At 37.3% G+C, this 22632-nt stretch overlaps 3 protein-coding genes, 1 long non-coding RNA gene and 2 other non-coding genes across 6 annotated transcripts; 2 read left to right on the forward strand and 4 right to left on the reverse strand.

Annotated features, from left to right (window-relative positions):
• Window positions 1-9: 9 nt before the first annotated feature.
• Window positions 10-4872, reverse strand: LOC127257171 (protein PSK SIMULATOR 2-like). Its single transcript, XM_051283530.1, has 13 exons — window positions 4546-4872; window positions 4112-4418; window positions 3124-3446; window positions 2918-3010; window positions 2739-2829; window positions 2146-2239; window positions 1830-1927; window positions 1593-1662; window positions 1346-1437; window positions 1147-1260; window positions 978-1054; window positions 801-845; window positions 10-654 (listed from the first exon to the last, which is right to left on the reverse strand). The coding sequence occupies exons 2-13, from the start codon at window positions 4382-4384 to the stop codon at window positions 141-143; spliced, it is 1884 nt and encodes a 627-aa protein (XP_051139487.1). The 5' UTR covers window positions 4385-4418; window positions 4546-4872; the 3' UTR covers window positions 10-140.
• Window positions 4873-11076: 6204 nt separating this feature from the next.
• On the forward strand, window positions 11077-17800 carry LOC127257006 (putative E3 ubiquitin-protein ligase LIN-1). The gene is made up of 17 exons (XM_051283262.1): window positions 11077-12023; window positions 12127-12187; window positions 12261-12614; window positions 12701-12768; window positions 12849-13251; window positions 13367-14202; window positions 15004-15148; window positions 15237-15521; window positions 15563-15872; window positions 15932-16056; window positions 16125-16244; window positions 16328-16459; window positions 16585-16707; window positions 16791-16901; window positions 16981-17124; window positions 17226-17483; window positions 17657-17800. Exons 1-17 carry the CDS (start codon window positions 11077-11079, stop codon window positions 17672-17674), a joined length of 4440 nt encoding a protein of 1479 aa, XP_051139219.1. The 3' UTR covers window positions 17675-17800.
• On the reverse strand, window positions 15011-17814 carry LOC127257007 (uncharacterized). Its single transcript, XR_007839929.1, has 3 exons — window positions 17666-17814; window positions 15530-16488; window positions 15011-15425 (listed from the first exon to the last, which is right to left on the reverse strand). It is a non-coding gene; the product is annotated as an uncharacterized LOC127257007 (long non-coding RNA).
• Window positions 17815-18089: 275 nt separating this feature from the next.
• LOC127257570 (small nucleolar RNA Z105) lies at window positions 18090-18162 on the reverse strand. The gene has a single exon (XR_007840018.1). It is a non-coding gene; the product is annotated as a small nucleolar RNA Z105 (small nucleolar RNA).
• A 128-nt stretch (window positions 18163-18290) lies between these two features.
• Window positions 18291-18389, reverse strand: LOC127257566 (small nucleolar RNA Z161/Z228). Its single transcript, XR_007840015.1, has one exon. It is a non-coding gene; the product is annotated as a small nucleolar RNA Z161/Z228 (small nucleolar RNA).
• Window positions 18390-18756: 367 nt separating this feature from the next.
• On the forward strand, window positions 18757-22342 carry LOC127257552 (uncharacterized). The gene is made up of 13 exons (XM_051284020.1): window positions 18757-18923; window positions 19051-19138; window positions 19222-19393; window positions 19489-19579; window positions 20420-20455; window positions 20558-20656; window positions 20946-21073; window positions 21173-21221; window positions 21309-21398; window positions 21516-21569; window positions 21646-21711; window positions 21868-21965; window positions 22043-22342. The coding sequence occupies exons 1-13, from the start codon at window positions 18846-18848 to the stop codon at window positions 22104-22106; spliced, it is 1113 nt and encodes a 370-aa protein (XP_051139977.1). The 5' UTR covers window positions 18757-18845; the 3' UTR covers window positions 22107-22342.
• Window positions 22343-22632: the final 290 nt, after the last annotated feature.

Consider the following 22632-nt stretch of genomic DNA (forward strand, 5'->3'; position numbering starts at 1 on the left):
GTCTCAAAACTCCCAAAATTTTCCAATATATGTAATGCCATGCCATGTCAGCCTGCCTAGCTGAATAAGTATACATACCATAATACCCACAGCTGTTCTTCTATATACATAACGCCCCAACCTTCATCCACACCACACAATCAAACAAAAGAATGAACCAATCCATCATCGCCGGCGGCCGTTCCTCGGCCGGCGGCGGCAACGGCATTTGAGAACGACGAATCCAACCCGTCCAATACATCCAAAACATCGGCAGCGCTTTGCCGTCTCATCGTCTCCCTTCTTGGGGAGTTCCCGGTGCTTCGACTCAACGTCCACACCTTGCTCTTCTTGATCCTCGCCATGTCGAATTCCTGGCTTTTGCTTAGCCCCGAGACGAACTTCCTCCTCTTCATTACGTCGTCCAGCAGGGTTCGGTCCTCCGTCGTGAGCTCGACTCCTCCGTTACTCGCCGGGGGAAGCGTGGTGGTTGCTTTGACGGGCGGAGAGCGTCCCCGGAACCCGCCGTTGTCTCGGTATCGAACGAGACTGATGAGACGATGAAGCAGAGTTATGAGGTCGAGGATGCATGACTCAACCTTTTGCTTGTCGGCGTGGTACAGGGTTTGCAGCCGGACCACGTTCGGAGTGCTCGTCTTCTTCCCGAATTCGTGACTGTTGGAAAGAAAGTGGTTAGGGATGTATCGAATTATTACTCCAAAAGTCCTCTGACTAAAAGATTATGAGCTCAATGAAGTAAGGATTCTATCGAGTTTCTTCACGACTAAACGGGACTTGGAAAGTAATGAATTCTTGCTTACCCTGTGTTCGCCCACTCGCCAACCCAACCGAACCCTTGATGCGCCCTGGTTTTGATTTCCAGTCAGGAAAAGGATTGCGTTAGTTCGTCAAAAATTGAATCTTTCTAAAAAGTTTCGCCAAAACAGTATATGTCCGGCCACACAACCAAGTTTGAACATTGAAATAATAAAACATACTTGACAGTATCTGCAGCTAAGGGAACAAGCCACCGAAGAGATTTCTCCATTTCGGTTTTAATTTGAGGAGCAGTGAGCTGGTAAAGGAAATATCCGGGCCAGAATTCAATATCCAAGTAGAGCATAAAAGAAATCGAGGAAAAGATGAGGAAGAGATGAAGAATATTACCACTTCCTTGGAATCAGCATGTATCCGGGATCGAAGTGCTGCCTTGACATTCGGTGGCAAACCATTGTACAATGTATCTCTCATATTTGGAGGAAGAACGGTGGGGCGGGATGCCTTCATTGCAGGTAAGTTCTATAAGTAAAAGTACATCGATCGATGCCTATGACACTATAGTAAAATGAGTTGTTAATTAACTTACAATGTTGTCAATTTGGGTAATTATGTTAGCATAGTGTAGAGCAAGACCAGCAGCACCTAATCTTTGCGGTTTATCCGATGCACTCTTTCCACCTGAAAGATAAAACGACATTTATTTAATCTACAGAAATTCATAGCTAATGTTATAATGAATAGATTTGAATTACATTCCATTTCTCTCAATATCGACAGAACAATGAACAAAGAAAGAACACGAGGAGAAAATCTTATGGAGCATGTACAAGTACCATTATCTCCAAATACTTCTGAAATTTCTTGATGGATGAAAGTAACAATGTCTACAAGCTTCTCCAAGACCTAGAAATAAAAAACAGTACAACGTTATGACATGTCTAGAACCAGTAAATGGAACAGCCTGTCGTAGCTAATTTATTATTGAATTACCTAGAATATTGTCAATGAAGTTTTTTTTTTTTTTTACGTGTTATGTATTAACTTGAATGGAAATTTGTTTACAATCGTACCTGCTCCAAACTCTTTGACCAAAGGGATTTCTTTTTCAAACTCCTTACAAGTTTTCGTTGATGCTTTAACTCCGTATGGAACATTGCGAGACTCTCCCCTACAAAAATGAAAATTATATGCCAATTTGTGAAAAACAATGCTGGAAGGAAACAGGCGCAAACCGACAAAATCATAGGAAATGTAAAGTGATATTAAGTATGAAATCCTGGCGATCATGATCATATCTGTCGGAGAAAAAGAGTCTTCTAATATAGAAACATCACAAATCATATCTGCTGGAGAAAAAGAGTCTTTTAATATAGAAACATCACAAACCTTTGCGAGGAAGGTTTAAAGAATCTACTTCTTCTAGTTTCCGCTGATAATCTTGCTCAAATCTGTCCAACGCATGCAATTCATGATATAACTCCTGCAGAAATAGCAGAATCGTTCTTTCATAGTCAACAGAAGAGCTTCGACTTTTCAGAAATTCAATAAGATAGTGTTGGTGTCATCACAATTAATTACACTAGGCTGGTTCGAATCGACTTGCTTCAAAAGAATTTACAACAACACATATCATGATTATAATGGATTACTTCAATCAATCATTTTAAGCTTTCATCTTCAGTTTTTGAGAGATTATAATCTACATCGTACAACATATAAAACAAAATAAGAAAATAATTAATGATTTCAAATCACACTCTGGATGCTTACATAAATAACTTGACATAGCAAACATCAATGGAACATAATCTATGACGGGTACTTTTCCAGAACACGTGTAGAAATATATTTATGAGAAAAATGACATTTCAACACAAAAAAGGTAATAAAAACACAAATCTAATTCCAGTAAAAATACGAAAAAATGGTTGATCAATACATTCCAAAGTAAGCATCCAATAAGAAGATAGATAACTTACCGAGGTGTGCTGAGCTAGTGTAGTCAGTTCTTGCATAGTCATTTCAGCCTCTTCTCTAGGTTGTTTATTAACATCGTAATCTGAATCCAATCTAATAACCACAGCATGTTCAATTAATATAAATCCACATCGCAGAAGTGCATATGCTTATTCATATCACAAAGAAAAGGTTGACTTACTTCATAAAGAATCTATCGAGGTTGTGCCACTGTGGGTCCTTACACATATTTCCAAATCTGATAACCTCATTCGAGAAGACATCAAACTCTTCCCTGCATACGAATCGACAGATCTAATCAACTAACTGAAACCACTCAAAGCATCAACACAGGGAATAACTAGGAATAAATCTGGACGAATATAGACAAAAAAATAAGGATCATACCTTTTGTCGGCAGAGGCAATACTCAGTAGCTCATCCATATCTGTCGAAACCAGCTTCCGAACACCTTCTGATTTCAAAATCTCCTTCTTCAAACATTTAACATTCTCTTCCGACAGAGACTGCAATAAGGTTGCGCCTTTGGCTATAGTGTTGGCAACTTCAAATGCTAATATAGATACTTTATTCCCTCTGGAAGTTACGCCGGTTGTAAATCCACCAGAATTCAAGTTCGTCATGCTGCTGCCTAATGTGTCAAGGACTTCCACGGCTTTCTCTAGGCCGACTGAACCAGCCTTTCCGAGAAAGGATGCCTTATGAGGAACCTATCATAAGATACTGCTAGCATTATTGTCGATGTATAATAAAAAGTAACCAATACAGCTGGCAGTTCTATACACGAAAAATCATCAAATTCTCGTAGAGTATCACCATTGTTTCGAAAATTTGCAATCTAAAAGCAAACTCTGCAAAAGTCCCTCAGTTCATTCGATCTCTAAAATTTCAGTTCACAGAGGCTACACACATTGTACATAGGACCTGCCTGATAGCTTTCTCTTAGTGATATCAACAAACAGATTAGCAGGCATGGAATCTGAGGTTAGTAAAAACACAGCCATATTTGAGTTGAAGGGATTTCCCTCCACCACTATTGTATTCACATTCTAATCATTTAGCAAGATTACATCCATTGGAAGTAGAATTCAAGCAAAAGTACCAATTCGAGTAGGGTTTAAACCATCAAGGAACATGTTGGTTTTCCTCATTGATGGCTCTGATACAACACTAATTCAATCTTGAAGAATAGGAATCATTGCCTCAGCTAAAGTAAATGCAGTCTTCAAACTGTTCTTGAATCTCTTCGAAACTCACAACCACAATTTATAATCCATCGAACCAACAAGATCACCCAGGATTGAAATGACTAAATTCTCTATCATCGATACCGTAAATTAAGCGCAGTGAATAAACAACTGTAAACTCGAATTACCTTCTGTGCAGGTGCTCTGGCCGGCGTCGATGGCTTCAATTCACGCGAAATCGAAAGATGCAGCTCGCCTGAATCGAACAACTTCTGCGGCGGCGCTTTCTCGAACACATCGACTTCATCGGAATACGTATAGGAATCGTCGTTCTTCTGCTTTTGCTTCCCGAAACTCGACATGGATTTCAGCTTCCCCGAAAAGCCCGAAGCCTTTTCAGGCCCGACCTCGGCTGATTTCTTCTTCTCCTTAGATGCTTTCTTCGAACAAGCTCCTCCCATTGTTTACCCAGTTCCGAACCTAACCGATCGAACCCTAATATAACAAGCAAAATAAGTCCCCAACCATGCCAGAATAATCCACCGCTCAATCCAACCAAAACGACGCAACAAAAACCAAAAAACCAAAAAATAAAATCAAAATCTCAAATCATCAAACCTACCTGTTCCTTTAAATAGAGGTTGGGAGGAAAACAGTAGGAGTTTATTCAGCGAGGGATGGCAGCAAAACCGCGTGACACTGGAGCACCAACTATGGTGCAAGATTGGGATTGGATCGAATTCAATTTAATTATTTATTTATTTTTAGGAAAACCACCAAATTCAACGAACTCAATCAAAACCACAGGAACCACTTGACTTCATCCCCCACTAACGAATTCGACTTCGAACCCTGCTCCACTCCGATTGGCCTCTCCGCCGGACGGCGATTCGGATCCGCCGTGTGAATGGTGGTCACGGCAGAGAAAGACGATGCTTAAATAACGCAATCATTTTAAGGTTTGACCATTCCTATCGAGTCGTCGTCTTTACACGTTAATATCATTGTCTTGTCTGCTTCGCCATTGAATTTTATTATTTTAATTTATTTTATTTTATTTTTATTTTATTTTTATTTTATTTTTTCAAGAAACTGAAGTCTGCTTTATTAATTAATAAAATTGGTGTTTGGTGTATTGCAAGTGGTTGGAAAAATCTCTACAATCTACTCAGTCTATAGTCTACTGCCGTATCGTATTGTCGCTCTGTATATTTTCAATTTTTTTTTTTTTTTTAATTAAAAAGGTGAAAGTGTAATATTCCCTCTAATTGAGCTATGAATATATTTGTAATATAATTATATAAGGATGATATTATTGTAATAATACATTAGATTAGATGCAAGTTTTATATATATTATAGTTATTAAAAATAAGAAAGTAATTAATTTTACTATAAAAGAATAATATTATTAAATATTGTTACAGAAATTTCAAGAAATTAAAAAAAAAAAAAAAAAAAAGACAAACACACTTAGGGGCGCTGTCAAGTCAAGAAATTTTACTATAAAATACGCAGATCCATATGTGAATAATATCCAAATCATATATCTAAATCTATGATGTAATAAATAAATCATATGAAAATCATATCACTAGATTTTAGGATACAAGTTTCATATCCAAACAATCTTCCACTTGAAGACTAATTGCATCTTCCATTTCAACATTTTACTTCATCGGCAACGATAGCGCCAAGCCTCCTTCTTCACTCATCGAGGTCACTTGAGGTTGAACACAAACTCACTTCATCTAAGGTCACTACATTAAACTGTCTTTCAGAATTGCACATAAATCGGCTCACTACTCCCACTGCACGCGCTTTCCACCTCCTAAAGGTTATCAAAAGCATCATATTTACACTTAAGCAAATATACTCATACCTCTCTTATAACGTCGCCAATGACCGCGGTGTAGTAATGTGAGCCTCCAAGGGTCGATACAAAAGCTGATTCCTGCAGGTCCGTATAAACCAATTTCATTCCAGGTCTCTCATACCCTTTGAGAACGCCATTTTTCGTTACTTCCCAAAGATACAATCATCGCATATTCCAATATTGATGGACTTGAGACTTGACAATAAAGAGCTCCCCTATTCCCTTCTCGCTAAAGTATGACACATAAATTTTGTGGATTAAGTAATTATTACGCGACATCCTACATGCCGCTCTGAACAGTCCCTCGAGGACTGGAGCTAGACCAACAACTGTAGGATGAAGAAGATCAAGCATTGTCCTGTAACGGATGACCTAGTGGTGTGGAGAGTGAACTTGTGACCGTAAGGTCATGGTTTCAAACCCCGACGCCTCTAGGTCCACCTGCCACACATGGTTCGCCTAGTGTGACTTGTCTTGTCGGGTCTAGATTGCAGGGTATTAGGTTTGACCGGGGGTTTACCTAATGCACACTTTCGGTTAGCCGCTACGGGTTCCCACGTTTTATATATATATATATATATATATATAAAGATCAAGCCTCTCACTCGAACGCCAAGACAGAGGAGACGACAAGATAAAATTAATTTGCGGCACCAGCTCTGACACATCAGGAATGGAGTCCAACGCAGTTAATTCCGGACGACAAGATTGCCTCCGAACAACGACCGTCTCCGAAGGACCAAACAACTCCAACTCCGGAAGATGAACCTATGGTTAGGACTCTCGATGATGATGAAACTTCATAGGTCAATCTCGACTTCATAGCCAATAATCGAGATTTTGAGCGAGTCTTATGGTGTTAAGATGACTTCAAGGTCGATACGGTTAAATCTTTGTCAAGAAATTCGAGATGCTTTAAACCCAACTGTATACGTCCTGGGGGTTGAATATGATCTTGGGATGACCGGCTGAATTTTAAAAAAAGAATGAGATGCCTAGAGAGCTATTTTCTAGGATCAAAGGTGATCTGCACAAAAACAAATGAATCAATTCCAAACGTCTATAAAAAAACCAAAGAGTTGCCGGGGATAGAATTTTAATGTAAAGCCCGAACTAAAGTACCATCAAAATGTCATACAAAATATTAGATTTCAAAGTTCACACTTCGTGCAAAGTTTTCCTCCAAATATTTTTTTTTTTTAAAAAAAAAACACCTTCCAAAATGAATAAACTAGAACCCTATATGGTAGCTCAACCCAAAAAAAACATATGAAATTGGACGTGGGAGAAAGTTAATTAATTACATTATGTAATTGATGAAGTGGGAAGTAACAAAAAAATAAAAACATAAACAGGGGAAAAGAATGAAGAAAAAGTTCTCAACTGCTGCTTTCAGGTTCTATTTTGCATTCTTATTTTATTTTTGAGCAAAAATAATTTTTTGTGTTATTAATATCATAATTTTCAATTTTGATTCAATTTAAATTTTTTTATCAAGTTTAGTCCTACTCAAATAAAAATTTATCATTTCTTTGAGGATGTTGAACCAATTAGCATCTATTTTGACATATACGTATTCGGCAAGTCATCATTGACAAATTTCAGCCACAATTCAATATAATTATATATATATATAAACTATCTATACAAAATATGCATATAACAATCATTTCACAAAAAATCACCATGCAAGTACCACTTTGTGGGTTTACACACCCCTAATATTTAAAAATTTTGAAATAACATTTGGATGTGTTTGCTCAATTTTAATTACTTAATATTTTAATTTTAAAATATGATGGGTGTAAGTGTAAATCCAGAAAGTAGTAGGAAGCCCTTACCCCAATATGGATCCACTTATGAAAATATACAACATATATCAACTCGCATTCAACAGTTCAAACAAACAAGACATTACTATATGTAATGCCCATATAATTCCATACCTAATAATAAAAACATAAAAATCCATATATCTAATACTTCCTCTATCAGTCAAATTTATCGTATTACTAATTTTGACAAAGTCAATAAATCACTATTTAATTTTTACCCTTCATTCAACACTTGTTTACAACAAATATCACTAACTTTATTACACTATTTTTTCATTTCTAAACAAATTTTCAAAAATACTCCAAACTACATATCATTTTCAATAAAATATTCATTTTTTTTTTTTAATTCGTGCCAAATTCAAATGAGCTATTTTTAGTGGACGTACAGAGTATTAACATTTTATGTAATTTATTGCAGCTTAAGACAAATTGTAGGAATTATGTCGGTTGTTTTAATAATTATACGGATACGAACCGTATAAAGCAACACCTGTAATGTTGACTAATTATTATAATAAATCCAATAATTATTTTCTGGATGTAAACGAAATAAAACCAAGGACATATTTGTAAATTCACTCGCGCAGATTTATTAGTGGGGCCCATCTTTGAATTGAAAGGGTCAGAAGAATGGGAATCAAAGAAATGTTTCCCTTAAATAAATAAATACACGATAAAATAAAGGAATTTATTTATTTAATAAATAAATGTTTGTGTAGTGTGTACGTGCGTGCTTAAGAGATTAATCGTGCCGTGATGTCGTGGCAATTGTTGCGTGTCGGCATCTGATTGGCTCATGGATAAGCTTAGCAGCGGGACCCACTCAAATAGTTTTTAATTAGCGCTAATGATTATAATATAAGTATCAATTTTGATTATATATATATATATTATAATTATGTAATTAATTTACACTTCGTAATAGGCCGTGCTTGGCTACAATTCATATATATGACCTATGACTCGGTTTACACGGAAATTAGTATTCAATGAGAGTTAATTAGCATTTGTTGATTATTAAGTATGTCATATGCTATATTTATATAAATTATTAGTACGCACTATATATATATATATATATTATGCATTCATGCTAATATATTTTATATCTTAAATATCAATTATATTATGTATTGTGACTATTATTATTTGATACCCTTCATGTATTATTACTTTTAAAAAATACTCCCACCGTCCACGGATAAAGTATACATTTACTTTTGGCGCGGTGTTTAAAAAATAATAGTTATTTAATTATAGTGGGTAGTTAAAAGTAGTGTAATAACATTTTTGCCCTTGCTTTTTGATATAAAAGTAATGATGTGATGTAAAGTAAGGGTATTTGTGAAAAAAAGTAAGGTATTTAATAAAATATTTACTTTGTAATTGGACGTCCCAAAATAGAAATGTGTATACTTTCTAGCTGGACGGAGGGAGTATATACTACCTCCGTCCACAACCAATCTATCTATTTGGATTTGACGTCATTGTTTTTAATATTAAAAATGTGTTTATATTTGTATAATTTTTTTTTTATAAATATCATTATATTAGTATTATAAGACACCAATAGAGATAATTAATATTTAAATATTAATATGCAAAAAGTAAATTGAGAGAGATAGTATATATATATTCATTCCGTCCCGTAAGAAGGGTGGCGTTTGCTTTTTGCAAGTAGATTTTTTAATATTAGTATTATATTGGATTATAATAATAAAGACAAAAATACCATATTAGTATGGTGTAGTATAAAAGTAACGATATTTGTGTAATATATTGTAAGTTGAAAGGATATTTATTATATGAGGTAGATAGTATAATTACTAAATTAGGAAATGATAATCTTGTTTTGGAATGATAACATTTCAATAGGAAGGAGGAAGTATATATATATTTATGTACTTTCAATGTTTATTTTTAATTGTTTAAATATAAAATATTTATTCTATAAACGGGTTATGGGTGTATCTAATTATAATTTTAAATCTTGAATTTGAATTTTAAATTACAAAAAATTAAATTGAAATAATTTGTTAATATTATATAATAGACATTGATATAATATTTTAAATAAAAAATTAAATTTTAATATAATATAAAAAATAAATATTATATTATATATTTTTTTTTTGGGTAAAGAATCTAACAAAACTTACAACCAAGAGCAACTTATGCTACAAATAAATTCAAATGTATATTTGGTAATTGACACGATTTTTTAATATAAAATTAATTTTTTATATAATATAAAAATTAAAAATAAATATTTTGATTTAATATTTGTTAATACAATAATGTAATAAATTGAAAAAAGTTTGAAAAGTTATACTCCTAAGAGCGTCACGTGATCTCTTTAATATTTGGGCCAAAGAGTTTCAACGGGCCTATAAAGCCCAATAGTTAATTAAAAGTGGGTTAAATACTTGATGGAGCCCAAGCCCTATCAGAACAAGACCGGAAATGGATTCTCCTCCGGTGAAGTCGCTCCTCGCCGGCGTCCGGGGCCTTGGTCGGTGCCGGCGCAAATTCACCATGCGAAAAGGTATGCTGAAGCAAAATCTATGTCACACAATTTTGTCTATCTTGCACCTTTTCTTTCTCTATTCTTAAATCACGACTTAAAAAATTAGGGGTTTTCTTTTGCCATGCGATTGCGTGTTAAACTGAAATAACTGAAGCGCTAAACGGCATGCTAGTTGAATAATCTTTTGTGTGTAATGATTATCGAACGCACAAATTGCCTCAGGAATTCAAACCAAGTTTACTTCGTCGCGAATTTCTTTTTCCTCTGATGTGACAAGCATCGATAATCCAAATATATTATATATATACATATATTATATGCTATATGATTTCCAACCATTTCTATGATGTTTCTATGAACAATTTAATTTCAATTTACTGTCGACCGGCTGTAGCCGGCATGGATTCCCTGTTCATTAGTCTCCGAGGACCCACTGGTTTAAACAATATGCTGGTTGATTATACTTTATGTGATGCTTGCAGAAGCACTGTTTGTCGTTATTCGATGAATAAACTAGTTCAATAATCTTTGTTGTTTTTGTTTCTGTTTGAAGCAGCTTCCATTCAAGGAAGGCAAACCTTCATTTGCTTGTTCAACAATTCCAAGCTCCGATTCGAGAATTCCTCTGTTCGAGTTTTCGCCATTTGAAGATGATGATTCGAAGCTGCTAACGTGCCTGACTGTAGTGAGTTTTGCGATTGATTCTTATTTCTTCTTATTGTTCATCAATGCTGCTTATTGCCGCTGTTTTGTTATACTCGATAGTATGATGCATAAGCAGATGACATTTTAGGTTCCATTGATGGGGAATATCTATTTTAATCTATTCTGCAATTCACATCCGATAATTCAATTTTCAGTGTATGCTCATATCATAAGTTGTTTGTGCTATTGATGTGAATCAATATTGTCTATGGTAGGTAATCACAGCTTTGTGATGGAACAAAACGACATGGTCGAATCACTAACTGCAGCAGTCAGGAGCTTCATTGAAGCTAGACTGGTCGATAAGGATCATCGATTGCAGCAGAAAGAGCATTGTGCGGAACGATTAGCAGCTGAGGGAGAAGGCAATCCTTGCAATGACATTGTAGAAGTTCCCTACTCCGATCAAGCAGTTCTTGCCAATCTAGACTGGGGAATCGAAGCCCTCGAAGAGGCAATCAACACATCCAATGCAGAAACTAGAATGGCACGTCTCGATTATGCAGAGAAGATGCTACAACTTTGTGCCATGTTGAACTCTAACCACAAAACAGCGGGTGTCCCCAACTTCTACCTCTCGGCGTGGGCGCACTTAAACCTCTCCTACCTCTCCGTACTACGCCACGACTTTCAGACCGCAGTGCTTCACATTCTGGAGATGTTCTTCGTGGATCCTTTCTTTTCACGGATCGATTTTGCTCCTGAGCTTTGGGAATCCATCTTCCTCCCCCAAATGAGCTCAGTCGTCGCCTGGTACTCCGAGGGAAGGAGAAGAATACTGATGGATGTCATCCCCGACTCCTCTGACTTATCATTCACCATGGATTTTGATCAGTACTTCAACGAATCTTTGATCATGTCTGTGAGACCTAAGCAAGCTGAGAGAATTCAGCAGCTTGAGCATCTTTATGGCCAATCTTTGGATGAGAATACAAAGCTCTATGCAAAATATTACAAGGATTGTATGAGGTATGATTCTGCCACTAGCAGGAAGGCAATGCCGATGCTGCCGATTGTAGAGCCACCGGTTACTCCACTGCACGACCTCAGTAGCCGGTCGATTCCAGATTATGTGAAGTTCGGGCCAATCCTGCCTACAAGCGCCGGTTTTTCCCCTGTCCTGAAATCAAGAAAGAATCCGACCGACACCTTTAGGTTTGTGATTTCTCTATCACATGTTTTTCTGAATCAAATACTAATTGAAAAGGGAAGAAGTCTATAGTCTCAACTCATCGTTCTTCATCTTCATCTTCATCAGATTGGAGGCGACACCGACAGCCTATGAGAATCTTGAAGCTTCTGCTGACTCGGAGATGCCGGTAAGGCTATTTCAGATCTTCGATATGGTTGCGTTCTCCGAAATCACTCACTGTTAATTACTTCGATCCTCAGGAAGAAATCGCTGAGGACTGTGAAGATCCTGATTCATTCATGGAAGCTATTAAGGCCGAAAAGGAGAATGAATCTAGAGCAGCTGTCTCTTATGGAAACGCCATACCAAAGGAGGAAACATCTTGCAGCAGAGAAGGGATACACCTCACCGGCTTCCGACAATCTTCTCCGAATAGCTCACCAGTGTATTCTCCTGCAACTCCTATGAAGAAACTATCTCCGAAACCTGCGACAGATGGCGGGAAAATACTTCGCCTTCTCTCGTCTCGTGCCTCGGATCCCTTGATCTCCAACTCAACACCTGTTTCTCCACTCTCAAGCATTAACTCAACCGATTCTGAAGTCGATTCGAGAGTAAGTTTCAATCTGTAATCAGTTCTGGTTAACATCTCATTTTATGTTTTCGGGCTTGTGCTGAAATCGACATCGATGTCATTCAGGGACGATTAAAGACTGTGAAGAACGACGTCGATTGTGTGCACTCTGTGAGACAAGTATTCGAAAAGAGGTTTGTTATATATCCTTCAGTAAGCATTCCATTTTCTCCATTCCATGAAAGCTTAATTTCGTCGTAAATTGTATACGCAGGAAGAATGTGGATGATGGATGCCCGAGCTACACATCTTCTCCGGTGTCGGATGCCTTGTCGAGGCCGAAAGACTTTGTCTGTCCGATTACAGGCCAGCTTTTCAACGACCCCGTCACCCTCGAAACCGGGCAGACCTACGAGAGGAAAGCGATTCAGGAATGGGTGAATAGAGGGAACACGACCTGCCCGATCACACGGCAGCCTCTCTCGGCAGCTTCGCTGCCGAAAACAAACTATGTCCTGAAGAGATTAATCACATCTTGGAAAGAACAGCATCCCGACCTCGCCCAAGAATATTCATTCGTTGAGACACCAAGAAATTATCCTATTCGATCCGAATCTGCTGTCTCCGGAACATCTGATCATCACATTAGTATTGGAGATGATCACAAACCTCAACAGGTAACAACAGCTGCTAAAGTGACTTTAACTACTTGAAACTTACAATAGATCACTCGAATTTGCTATTTTTGTTTCCTTTTGCTTGTTTTATCGTAACGTATGTTGATCTCAACAGGCGCCGTATTCAAATCCTCAACAATCGCCGACGAGCGCAAGATCTCAAGCTTCGATCGATTCGCTGATCAATGCATTGAGCCCCTATGTTCTATGCTTATGCAACTCCGAAGATTTAACAGAATGCGAAGGGGCTGTTCTAACGATATTCAAAACATGGGAGGATTCGAATGTTGGCTCGAGCATCCACTCCTATTTATCATCGCCAGCAATCGTAAATGGCTTCATGGAAATACTCTCTGCGTCGCTCAACAAGGATGTGCTCCGGACAGCAATCCACATCCTATCGAAGCTGATATGCTCCGAAAATCATGTTGCCGATCTTCTTACAAATGTGGACTCGGATTTCTATTGCTTGGTCGATTTACTGAAGAAGGGACTCCCCGAAGCTGCCGTGCTTTTGCACCTTTTCCGGCCATCGGCGGCTCTTCTGTCTTCCCAGGACTTGGTTGCGGCGCTAATCTGCATAATATCGAACAAAAATCAAGACTGCGGCGCCGGCGATTTTCACTATCCTTTGTCGCCTAAAGTTGCTGCTGTGGAGTTGCTTCGGCAAATCGTCGTCGGAGATGACGGCGATGCATTGGGTGGTGCAGTTAAGGTTGTAGAAGAGAATGGAGTTCCGGCATTGATGAGCTGCCTCGACAGAGTTGATGACGATGGGAGGCAGTCGATCGTTGTGGTTCTTCTTTGGTGCATGAGAAGTGATGTGAAATGCAGGGAGTTTGTGGCGGGAAGAATCGAGTTGTGGCATGTTCTTGAGTTGTTTCATGGCGGGGACGATGGTGTGAGAGGCGTTTGTGTCGAGTTTCTGACTGAGTTGGTTCGACTTAGCAGGTAAGTTGCCATAATCTTTTATTTTTTTAGTCCTCAAACGGGCATGTTGCAAATTAAATTCGTAAGTAGAAAGTTGCAAATTAAATTCGTAAGTAGAAAATTTTTGCAATTTTTGCTGTTCAGCCGCCCCGGAGATGCCTACATGTCACTTTTGGCAAAGCAAATTTTTATTTTTTAAGAAATAATTTAATTTTCAAATTTTTATTGAAAATATTTAATTTTTACAAAAAAAAAGACAAAAGAAAAAAAAATTAAAAACATAAAAATCCATGCCACCTTGCAGACAGTGTCTTCCTATGAGCTAGGCATCTCCGAATTAAAATTCAAAATTTTTTCACTAAAACTAGCTTGCCTAAAGACAATTAAGATAATAAAATGATAAAAGAGTTAGTTAAAGGTTGTTACTTTTATTATATTATGTAATAAAGTAGGGATCTCTTGAATGATATAAACAAGGTATTCTTTGTGATTTTTCTAATGAGAAATAAAAGTTTCCTTTACATGCGCATATATGTTTTTTAAAAATTTGACATTATTTTTAAAAAAATATTAATTGAATATCGCTTTTTCAGTTGAAATAAAGAAAGTATTAAATTTGTTTCATTTTGATTTTTATTTAAATTTTTGTTTAAATATATTTTTAATATGATATTTTGTATTTGAAATAAGAACAAACAAATCCAACCTCCTCCTAAAAACATAAAACAAACACACTCTATATTCATTTGCTAAATTTTATTATGTTTTTAAAATTTTATAAGCTAAGATTTCGAACTCATTTCATGTATGCATTTTTCACAGGAGGACATTGAGCAACCAAATATTGCATAAAATTAAGGAAGAAGGAACATTCAGCACAATGCACAGCCTATTGGTTCATCTACAGATGTCTCCAATGGATCAAAAACTTGCCACTGCTACACTTCTTCTACAGCTAGATCTCTTGGTTTGTTTTCATTTCTCATAGCATCTCTTCAACCAACGACAAAACAAACGAACAACCCGCGATCAATTTTAAATCTTTCGCATCTCAGGCTGCGCCGAGGAAGATGAGTATTTACCGGGAAGAAGCCATGGATGCATTCATAGAAGCACTGCAGAGAAGCGACTTCCCGACTTCCCAAGTTACAGCCCTTGGAGCATTTTCGTCACTTTTGGGGCGTAAAAAATCCTCAAGGAAGTTGGACATTGAAGCCCGGTTGCTAAAGTTAGCCGGGTTTGACCTGCATTCCACGACAACAATTAGCACGGATGAATCAGCAGAATATGAAGCCGAGACAGTGCGCGTCTACATATGTATTACAAAATATATTACATGTGTTCTTACCAGTATTTTCTCATGGTTTATCATTAATTTCAGAGGGAAGACGAAAATGCGTCGAGGATTTGGGAGAAGAGAATGGCCTTCGTGCTTTCGAGCCACGAGAAAGGCGTAATCTTCAAAGCATTGAAGGAATGCTTCAGGAGCAGTTCAATTGAGATAGCAAGATCTTGTCTAGTTATAGCAACATGGCTTGTGCACATGCTGTATAAACTTCCCGACTGCGGGGGGCGGGTAATCGCCCGTAAGTTTCTGCTCGACGAGTTCATAAACGTGCTGCAGTCGTCGAGGAATGTGGAAGAGAAGATCTTGGCAGCCCTTGCTCTTAAAGGCTTCATCAGCGAAAAAGGTAGTGTCTTCTGTGTTTTACTTTCAGTGATTTAGTAACGAACAAGCTCCGCATTTTAGATGGGCAGACTGAGATCACGGCGTGCGCCAAAAGCGTCTGGAAAACCTTGAGGAGGCTTAAGAAGAGCTGCGCCGTAGCACACGATGTAATAAAAGCACTGATGAAGTCGCAGTCGCTTGATGCTGTGAGTTGCGACTGGGCACGATGAATTCTCTTCGATTTTTTCACTGGCACTGACTCTATGATCTGCAGGCTGAGCTATGGTCATTCGTCGAAGGGCCCGAGCTGGACGTGTCCATGAATGGAGAAATTCTGTCATTACTTCATGTAAGAAACTGGTTGATCTCCAGCCATTCTGATGGAACTATTAAGGTAAGCTTTCAACAAGATCCCAAGCAATCTCCATAGCTAGCAAGAAACCTTCGATTTACAGCAGGTTTTCTTTCTGTGTGGAGGTTTGGGACACTGACAAAAGAGTTCCCCGGCTGATACAAGAAGCCCGCGAACACTCTAAGGCTGTCACGTGCCTCTGCATTTCACCTACATACGACAAGCTGTACACTGGATCTCTGGACAAAACCATCCGGGTATGTCGTCGTGTTACATATCTCAGACACTGCAAAGAGTTGGACACATACATTAGCAGAGCCAACATTTAGGAATACAATCTCACCCATAAAAATAAAGAGCCGAAGCATAATTCCATTCACAGGTTTGGTCAATCAGACACGACGAAATCCATTGCATTCAAGTTCATGATGTAAAAGAAGCAGTACATGTTCTGGCAGCTAACGCAAACACAGCATGTTTCTCATCTCAAGGATACGGTTTAAAGGTTTGCGGCATACTAAACATGCTAACTAACCTTTTTGCCGATACATATACACAAAGACTTAGCAATTAGCATTGCATTCACAGGTTTACAACTGGACTGGAAGTCCCAAAAGCATAAACTTCAACAAGCAAGTTAAGTGCATGGTGCTCAACAATGACAATCTCTACTGTGGCTGCTCAAGTTACACAATCCAGGCTAGTGTCTAAATAAATCAACAGTTATTTTCCATTGCTAACTATTGGTGACACTTTTATTATATCAAACAATAAACAGGAGGTGGATTTGAGAACACAAACTTCATCTACATTCTACTCTGGTGCCAAAAAGTTATTAGGCAAACAAACAATTTATTCAGTTCAGATTTATAACAATATTCTCTATGCATGCGGATCATTGATTGATGGTATAGCAGGAAAGGTACAAATGCTCATTCAAACCAAAAACCTTAACAGATTATATATATACACAAAATTGAGCATTATCATCGGTTTAATCTCCACACATTTTCCATATGCTAGGCATTTAAACTTTCAAGCAGGGCAATTGTAGGATCATTGGCCACAGGTCTGGACGTTCAGCACGCAAATGTGAACAATGACTTCCTATTTACAGCCACAAAATGTGGAAGCATAGAAGTTTGGGAGAAAGAAGGATTCAAAAAACTTGGTTGCATGAAGATTGGAACATCAGGAGGGAGTTGTCCAAGAATCACAGGCACTGCCTGCGACAGGGATGGGCACAGGTTCTTTGCAGGAACCTCTAATGGCAGATTACAGGTACCTACTCACATGTTCATCCTGATTCTGTTACTCATTACGTACTTATAACTGATTGTCTGATTCCAACAAAGATTTATTTGAATCTTATAAATAATTTAGTGGATCACATCAAAATCCCCAAGAAAAAAGCATTTATATTTCTGATTTTTCCATGAATTGATGCACTGCAGGTTTGGAACCTTGATTAAGACTATATATCAACTTCGTCCCACCACAATTGATGTTTTCCACCCGAATGATCAGATAAAGCTGTCAAAAGATTACCTGAATTCAGCAGAAGAAGAAGGGTCATTATAGGGTGCTGCATTCATCCCAAAGGCATTGTATTAATTTAATTGCCAGAGAGTCAAACTCCAGCCCCGTTATAAACTATAGAACAGAGCAGAAATTTATAAACTAGATACTGTTCTAGCACTCAGAATGAAAAGGACTTGTTAGTTACTTGGAATGAATCATCGTATGATCTCATTCTACATGTATAAATTCTCCTCATGGTGCAGAACATCAGCTAAACCTATGATTTGAAAAAAACTAAAAGCTTCAGATAAACTAAAATTGAAAATTCTTTTAAGGAAATTAAATTTTGGAATGAAAAGGAAGCATTCAGAATGAGTAGGAGGTAAATATTCCTTCATATCTAAATCGGAAAATTTATAGTGTATCCTCATTATGCTTATCCTTTTCAAAACTCTACACATAACCTCACTTGAAATGTACAATCGACCTTTCAAAAGTGCATAAGTTTCCTGAAGAATAAAAGCATACGTATACACACAAACACAGAGAATTGGAAAATGATATAGAAGACATCAGAAAATCGGATCAGTATAACATCAAAGCCGGCACAAATGCGCGCCTCAGACGACCGTCGTGAGATTGCTAATCCAAAATCATCCTCTGTCGGCGGTTAACTCAACAAATTCAACAAAAACAGATCAAAAAAAAAAAAAAAAACAAGAAAAAAAAAGAGAAAATAGAATCGAATCCGAGCAATAACCCCTGCTACATTCAGGACACGAACAATAATTAGATGATCGCAGCTCTGCCGATGACGACCGAGAGACAACTATGAAAATTCTCTTCTGCAATTCGATGGCAGGGCAGGGTAGGACGTAAGTAGCAACCCGTTTAAATAGGAAGCCATTGCGGCAGTAGTTAGGGTTTCATTTTAGTGTGAAATTCCATTACTACCCCTTTTGGGCCTGCCCATAATAATATGGGCCTACTATAAATATTGAGACCAAATAAAGTTTGAAACCCATTTTGAGATTATCAAATATCTACTGCCATTTCGGTCTTCAGCAGTTCAAACTTGGGTAGCTTGGCAGGTTCTACTTGATCCACCGCAAGGCCGCAGGTATGGTGACGGAAAACGTGCCGCCGCTCATAGCCGCGCAGCTCAACTATTTGCTTAGCCACTGTCCTTTCTCTGTCAAGGTATGATCGGAGTAAGCAGTGGTGAAAATTTACATTTTCGGTCCGATTTGTGCGTAGCTGAGACGTTTTAGGGTTGTGTGGGAATGAGATGTTTTGATTCGAAATGAGAGGAGAAAAATTGTTGCAGGTTGAGCGAATGTGGTCCGGCAACAAAAACCCTTCCTTATGTGATCGCTTCACTCTAGTCATTCCGTACTGCCTCGATAATATCAAATGTGAGTGTTCAATTTTATGTTGTGAGTTTAATCTGTGTCTCTCTGTGTAGTTTTCTAATTCATGCTTTTCACGGCGAAATCAGGGGATATTATATATAATGCCATGTATCCATTGGCCGCTCCTGATATAATTTTTGGACCAGAGGATGAAAGTTTTCAGCCGTTTTCTGGTACTGAAAAATCATCTAAAAACAGCTTGAGTGATTGGAACAGCAGAGATCCTTCTCGGTTGTTATCTCTTGTTATTGAGCTTAGGTATGAAAGTGTCCGCTATTCTTTTTTATTATATCCGATCATAATTTGGGAAGAGCATTCTGGTTTATGACTTTAGCTTTAATTTTATGTCCTAGGGATGCATATACTGCATACCAAAGAAGACGCATTGGAGAAGTTGATGATGATAGATTGAAATTCGAAATCAGTACATTGATTTATAGAGAGGTCAGTGTGCCTCCCTATGGGCTTATACAACTTGACGTTCTCGAGCACTTTTATCATCCGTTGTCAATAAGAAATTTATGACTGAATTGAACTTAGAGCGTATTGGCCTGTGTTATGGTTAGGCATGCAAGCATGCCTTTCTTGCAATGTGTCAGATTATGGTTTTTGTCTTAAATGTGTGTTAGAGGATGCGTGTCTCCACGATGGGGGTACATAGTATCATGTTTATATACCCCGTAATGAATTAATGATGCATTATATATGGTGCAAAATTATTTGTGCCAATATGTATGGCGAGGTCGGCTGTTACCACGTGCACAGAGGTCTGTGCCTCTGATTAAGTGTTTTATTTATTTTCTCAGTACAGTATTGTTTGTATAATGTGTATTTTCACTTTTAAAGATATAAAATAGGATCTTGTGACAGAATTGTCAATGCAAATATATATTTATATATATATATATTCACATATTAATGATATTTCATATTAATAACATGCCATGCCATGCCATGGCATGTGCCTTTAATCAGCAAGGAATCAAGAGATTGCAGCCACTACTGACTTAATCTGCTTGAAGTTTGTCGTTTCTTTAACGGACTTAATTGAATGGAAGTGTTAAACAAACTTCAACATCATTTTTGGCATTTTGTTAGTTATCTAGAAGGAATATTGTTCTTGTTTTTTGCAATGTGTTATCAATATTGGATTTCACTGTTTTTGTTATTTATGTGCATTAATTTGGGATATCTGGATTTTATTGCATATATTCATTCTTTGTTACTTTTGTATGTACATTTTGGCCCTATTAATTGTTATCAGTTTAATACTTCTATGCACAGGGAATTGAAATGTATATGAGTGCAGGCACAGAAAAGGTAATTAAAACCTCTTGGTGACCCTAATGCTCGCATTTGACTGTTTGAGTTTGCTATGAGTTGTAACTATCTTATGTTTTTGTCCTTTTAAATGTAGTGTAGCCCGAAGAGGTTAAATTTGCAATTCCCTTATTGGACATGGATTTGAATAAATTGGCTGTTGCATCTTCCTGGAAGCATCCACAGAAGATATACTTGCAGGTTAGTTTTAAAAAAACACAAAAGATGGCTGGCATTATTGAATGAATTGAGCTTCGAACTATGGTGTTCAGCTTGCAATAGTACAATTAACTAAAGCATGAATCTAATTTAATGTAAAACCTATAATTGAAATGATGGAAGAGATCTTATACTGAAATTGACATACTCTCATAAATGTCATAATTAAGAAAGGAACGTGTCTACCTATGTGTTGTTTCAAATACATAAATTGAGCAAGAATATCAGCAAGTGCGGACACAAGTCTTTATATACATTTAAATTGTTGCAGGTTATCTTTCCAGTCGGTAAAAAGAACTCTTCTCCTCCACCCCCTCGTCTAAAGCTAATTTCTTCTGTGGAGTTGAAAGCTTTGTTTTCTATTGAGGATTTCAAGCTTCAGCAATGGTTGCCTGAAATGTAAGTGTATCTTTAAATAAATTAACGTTTAATGTTTTGGAAAATTGAGCTTTTCGTGAATTAAACTGTGCTGGCATATTCCCTACCTCTCTCCTGCAGGTGCACAGCTGAATATCTTGTCACTTTAGAGGAGATGCTGGAAAATCAGGTTTGCTATAACTTTCCACACTTGTGATCGTAAAATATATATTGGTCCAAAGTTAAGTTCATTTACAGTATGGTTCTTACGTCACAGATTAGAGATGCTGTTGCGTCTGTTGAAACTCGAAGGAAGTTTATCGTGGCTTTGGCGTCTCATTTTGGAAGGCCAATTGAAGCTGATCAGGTTTGTTCCAACTTCCCTGTGCCTTCGCTGCCGTTTTCGACTTCTTTGTTAGTTATTTCTTAATGTACATATCGATTTGGTAACAAGAATCTTCTTCAAATTCCATTTGTTTTACAGGTCTTTTGCAGGAGGGCAACCTTCTTAGCTTCTTCTGGGGTTTTCACTTTTCTGGTAACTATATTTTCTTGTAACCATCATTCTGTGTGGAATTCCCCAAATACATTTTCTCACAATTTTGCTCGGCCAGGTCCACATTTCCCTCTCTCTTCAGTTCCCGAAGCAGCAGCCAGCTTTAACTCTTCAGAGTTCTCAGGTTAGAATCGAATCATTCACTGACCTTGTATGATCCAAGCTTCCTTAATTAGCCAAATCTAGCAAAATAAGCGCACGCAACATGGATTGCATTTTTGTACACATTCTTGTCCAATAATCCACATGCATTCACCTTATCTCCATTTTACATATGCAGCATTTCAATTCTCATGGCGCTCCCATGAAATCGCCTACTATGGACAATTACCCATGGAGCCCGAGATGGGAGCCATCACAAATGGCTGAACGTATCTTGTAAGCCACACAATTTTCCTTATGCCCAATAAATCGTCGCACCTGAGTAACATGCCTACCTATAATTTTTGTTGCAGCGACTTCCTGGCCGAAGAGTGCTTGAACTTCAAGAAGCAATGCAATCAGTTGAATCAACAATGATCAGGCGCTGCAAATTCGAATTAAATTGCTAAAATCGCCTTTTTGACTTTGGAGAAAGCCGGCATGCTATATGCTATGTACTTTTGTGCATTTCGAAGTGAAAAAGACCCGAAATTCTTTAGTATGAAACAATTTGCGCTGTAGGCTTAATATGCTAGAAAAACTCTGTGGTTTTTGAGAGAAAGAAAAGGAAAAAAAAAAAAAAGAATTGCTATTGTAAAGATTTGGGAAACAAATTGGTTGCTTAAGTTTGTTAGAATTGTTGCTAGCTTTTGAATTTTATTCTTTTATTTGGTTTTTATATTTTCTGTTTTGAATTAAGTGTGTTTCCTTTCATTTGGTTTGAGAAATTTTTGTTTGGATTTGGTATTAAAATAATGTATTATGAAATATTTTGTGGAAAAAAATAAATGTATTTTTTATCGGAAATGCAAAATTCAAATAATTTAAATGTGGGGTTTGATGGCTAAAGAAACACACATACATGTAACACAAATACATGTTTGTTTGGGGGATTGGATTAGAT

Source organism: Andrographis paniculata, unplaced genomic scaffold, assembly GCF_009805555.1.
Source record: "Andrographis paniculata isolate CXL003 unplaced genomic scaffold, ASM980555v1 Contig57END, whole genome shotgun sequence".
NCBI lineage: Eukaryota > Viridiplantae > Streptophyta > Magnoliopsida > Lamiales > Acanthaceae > Andrographis > Andrographis paniculata.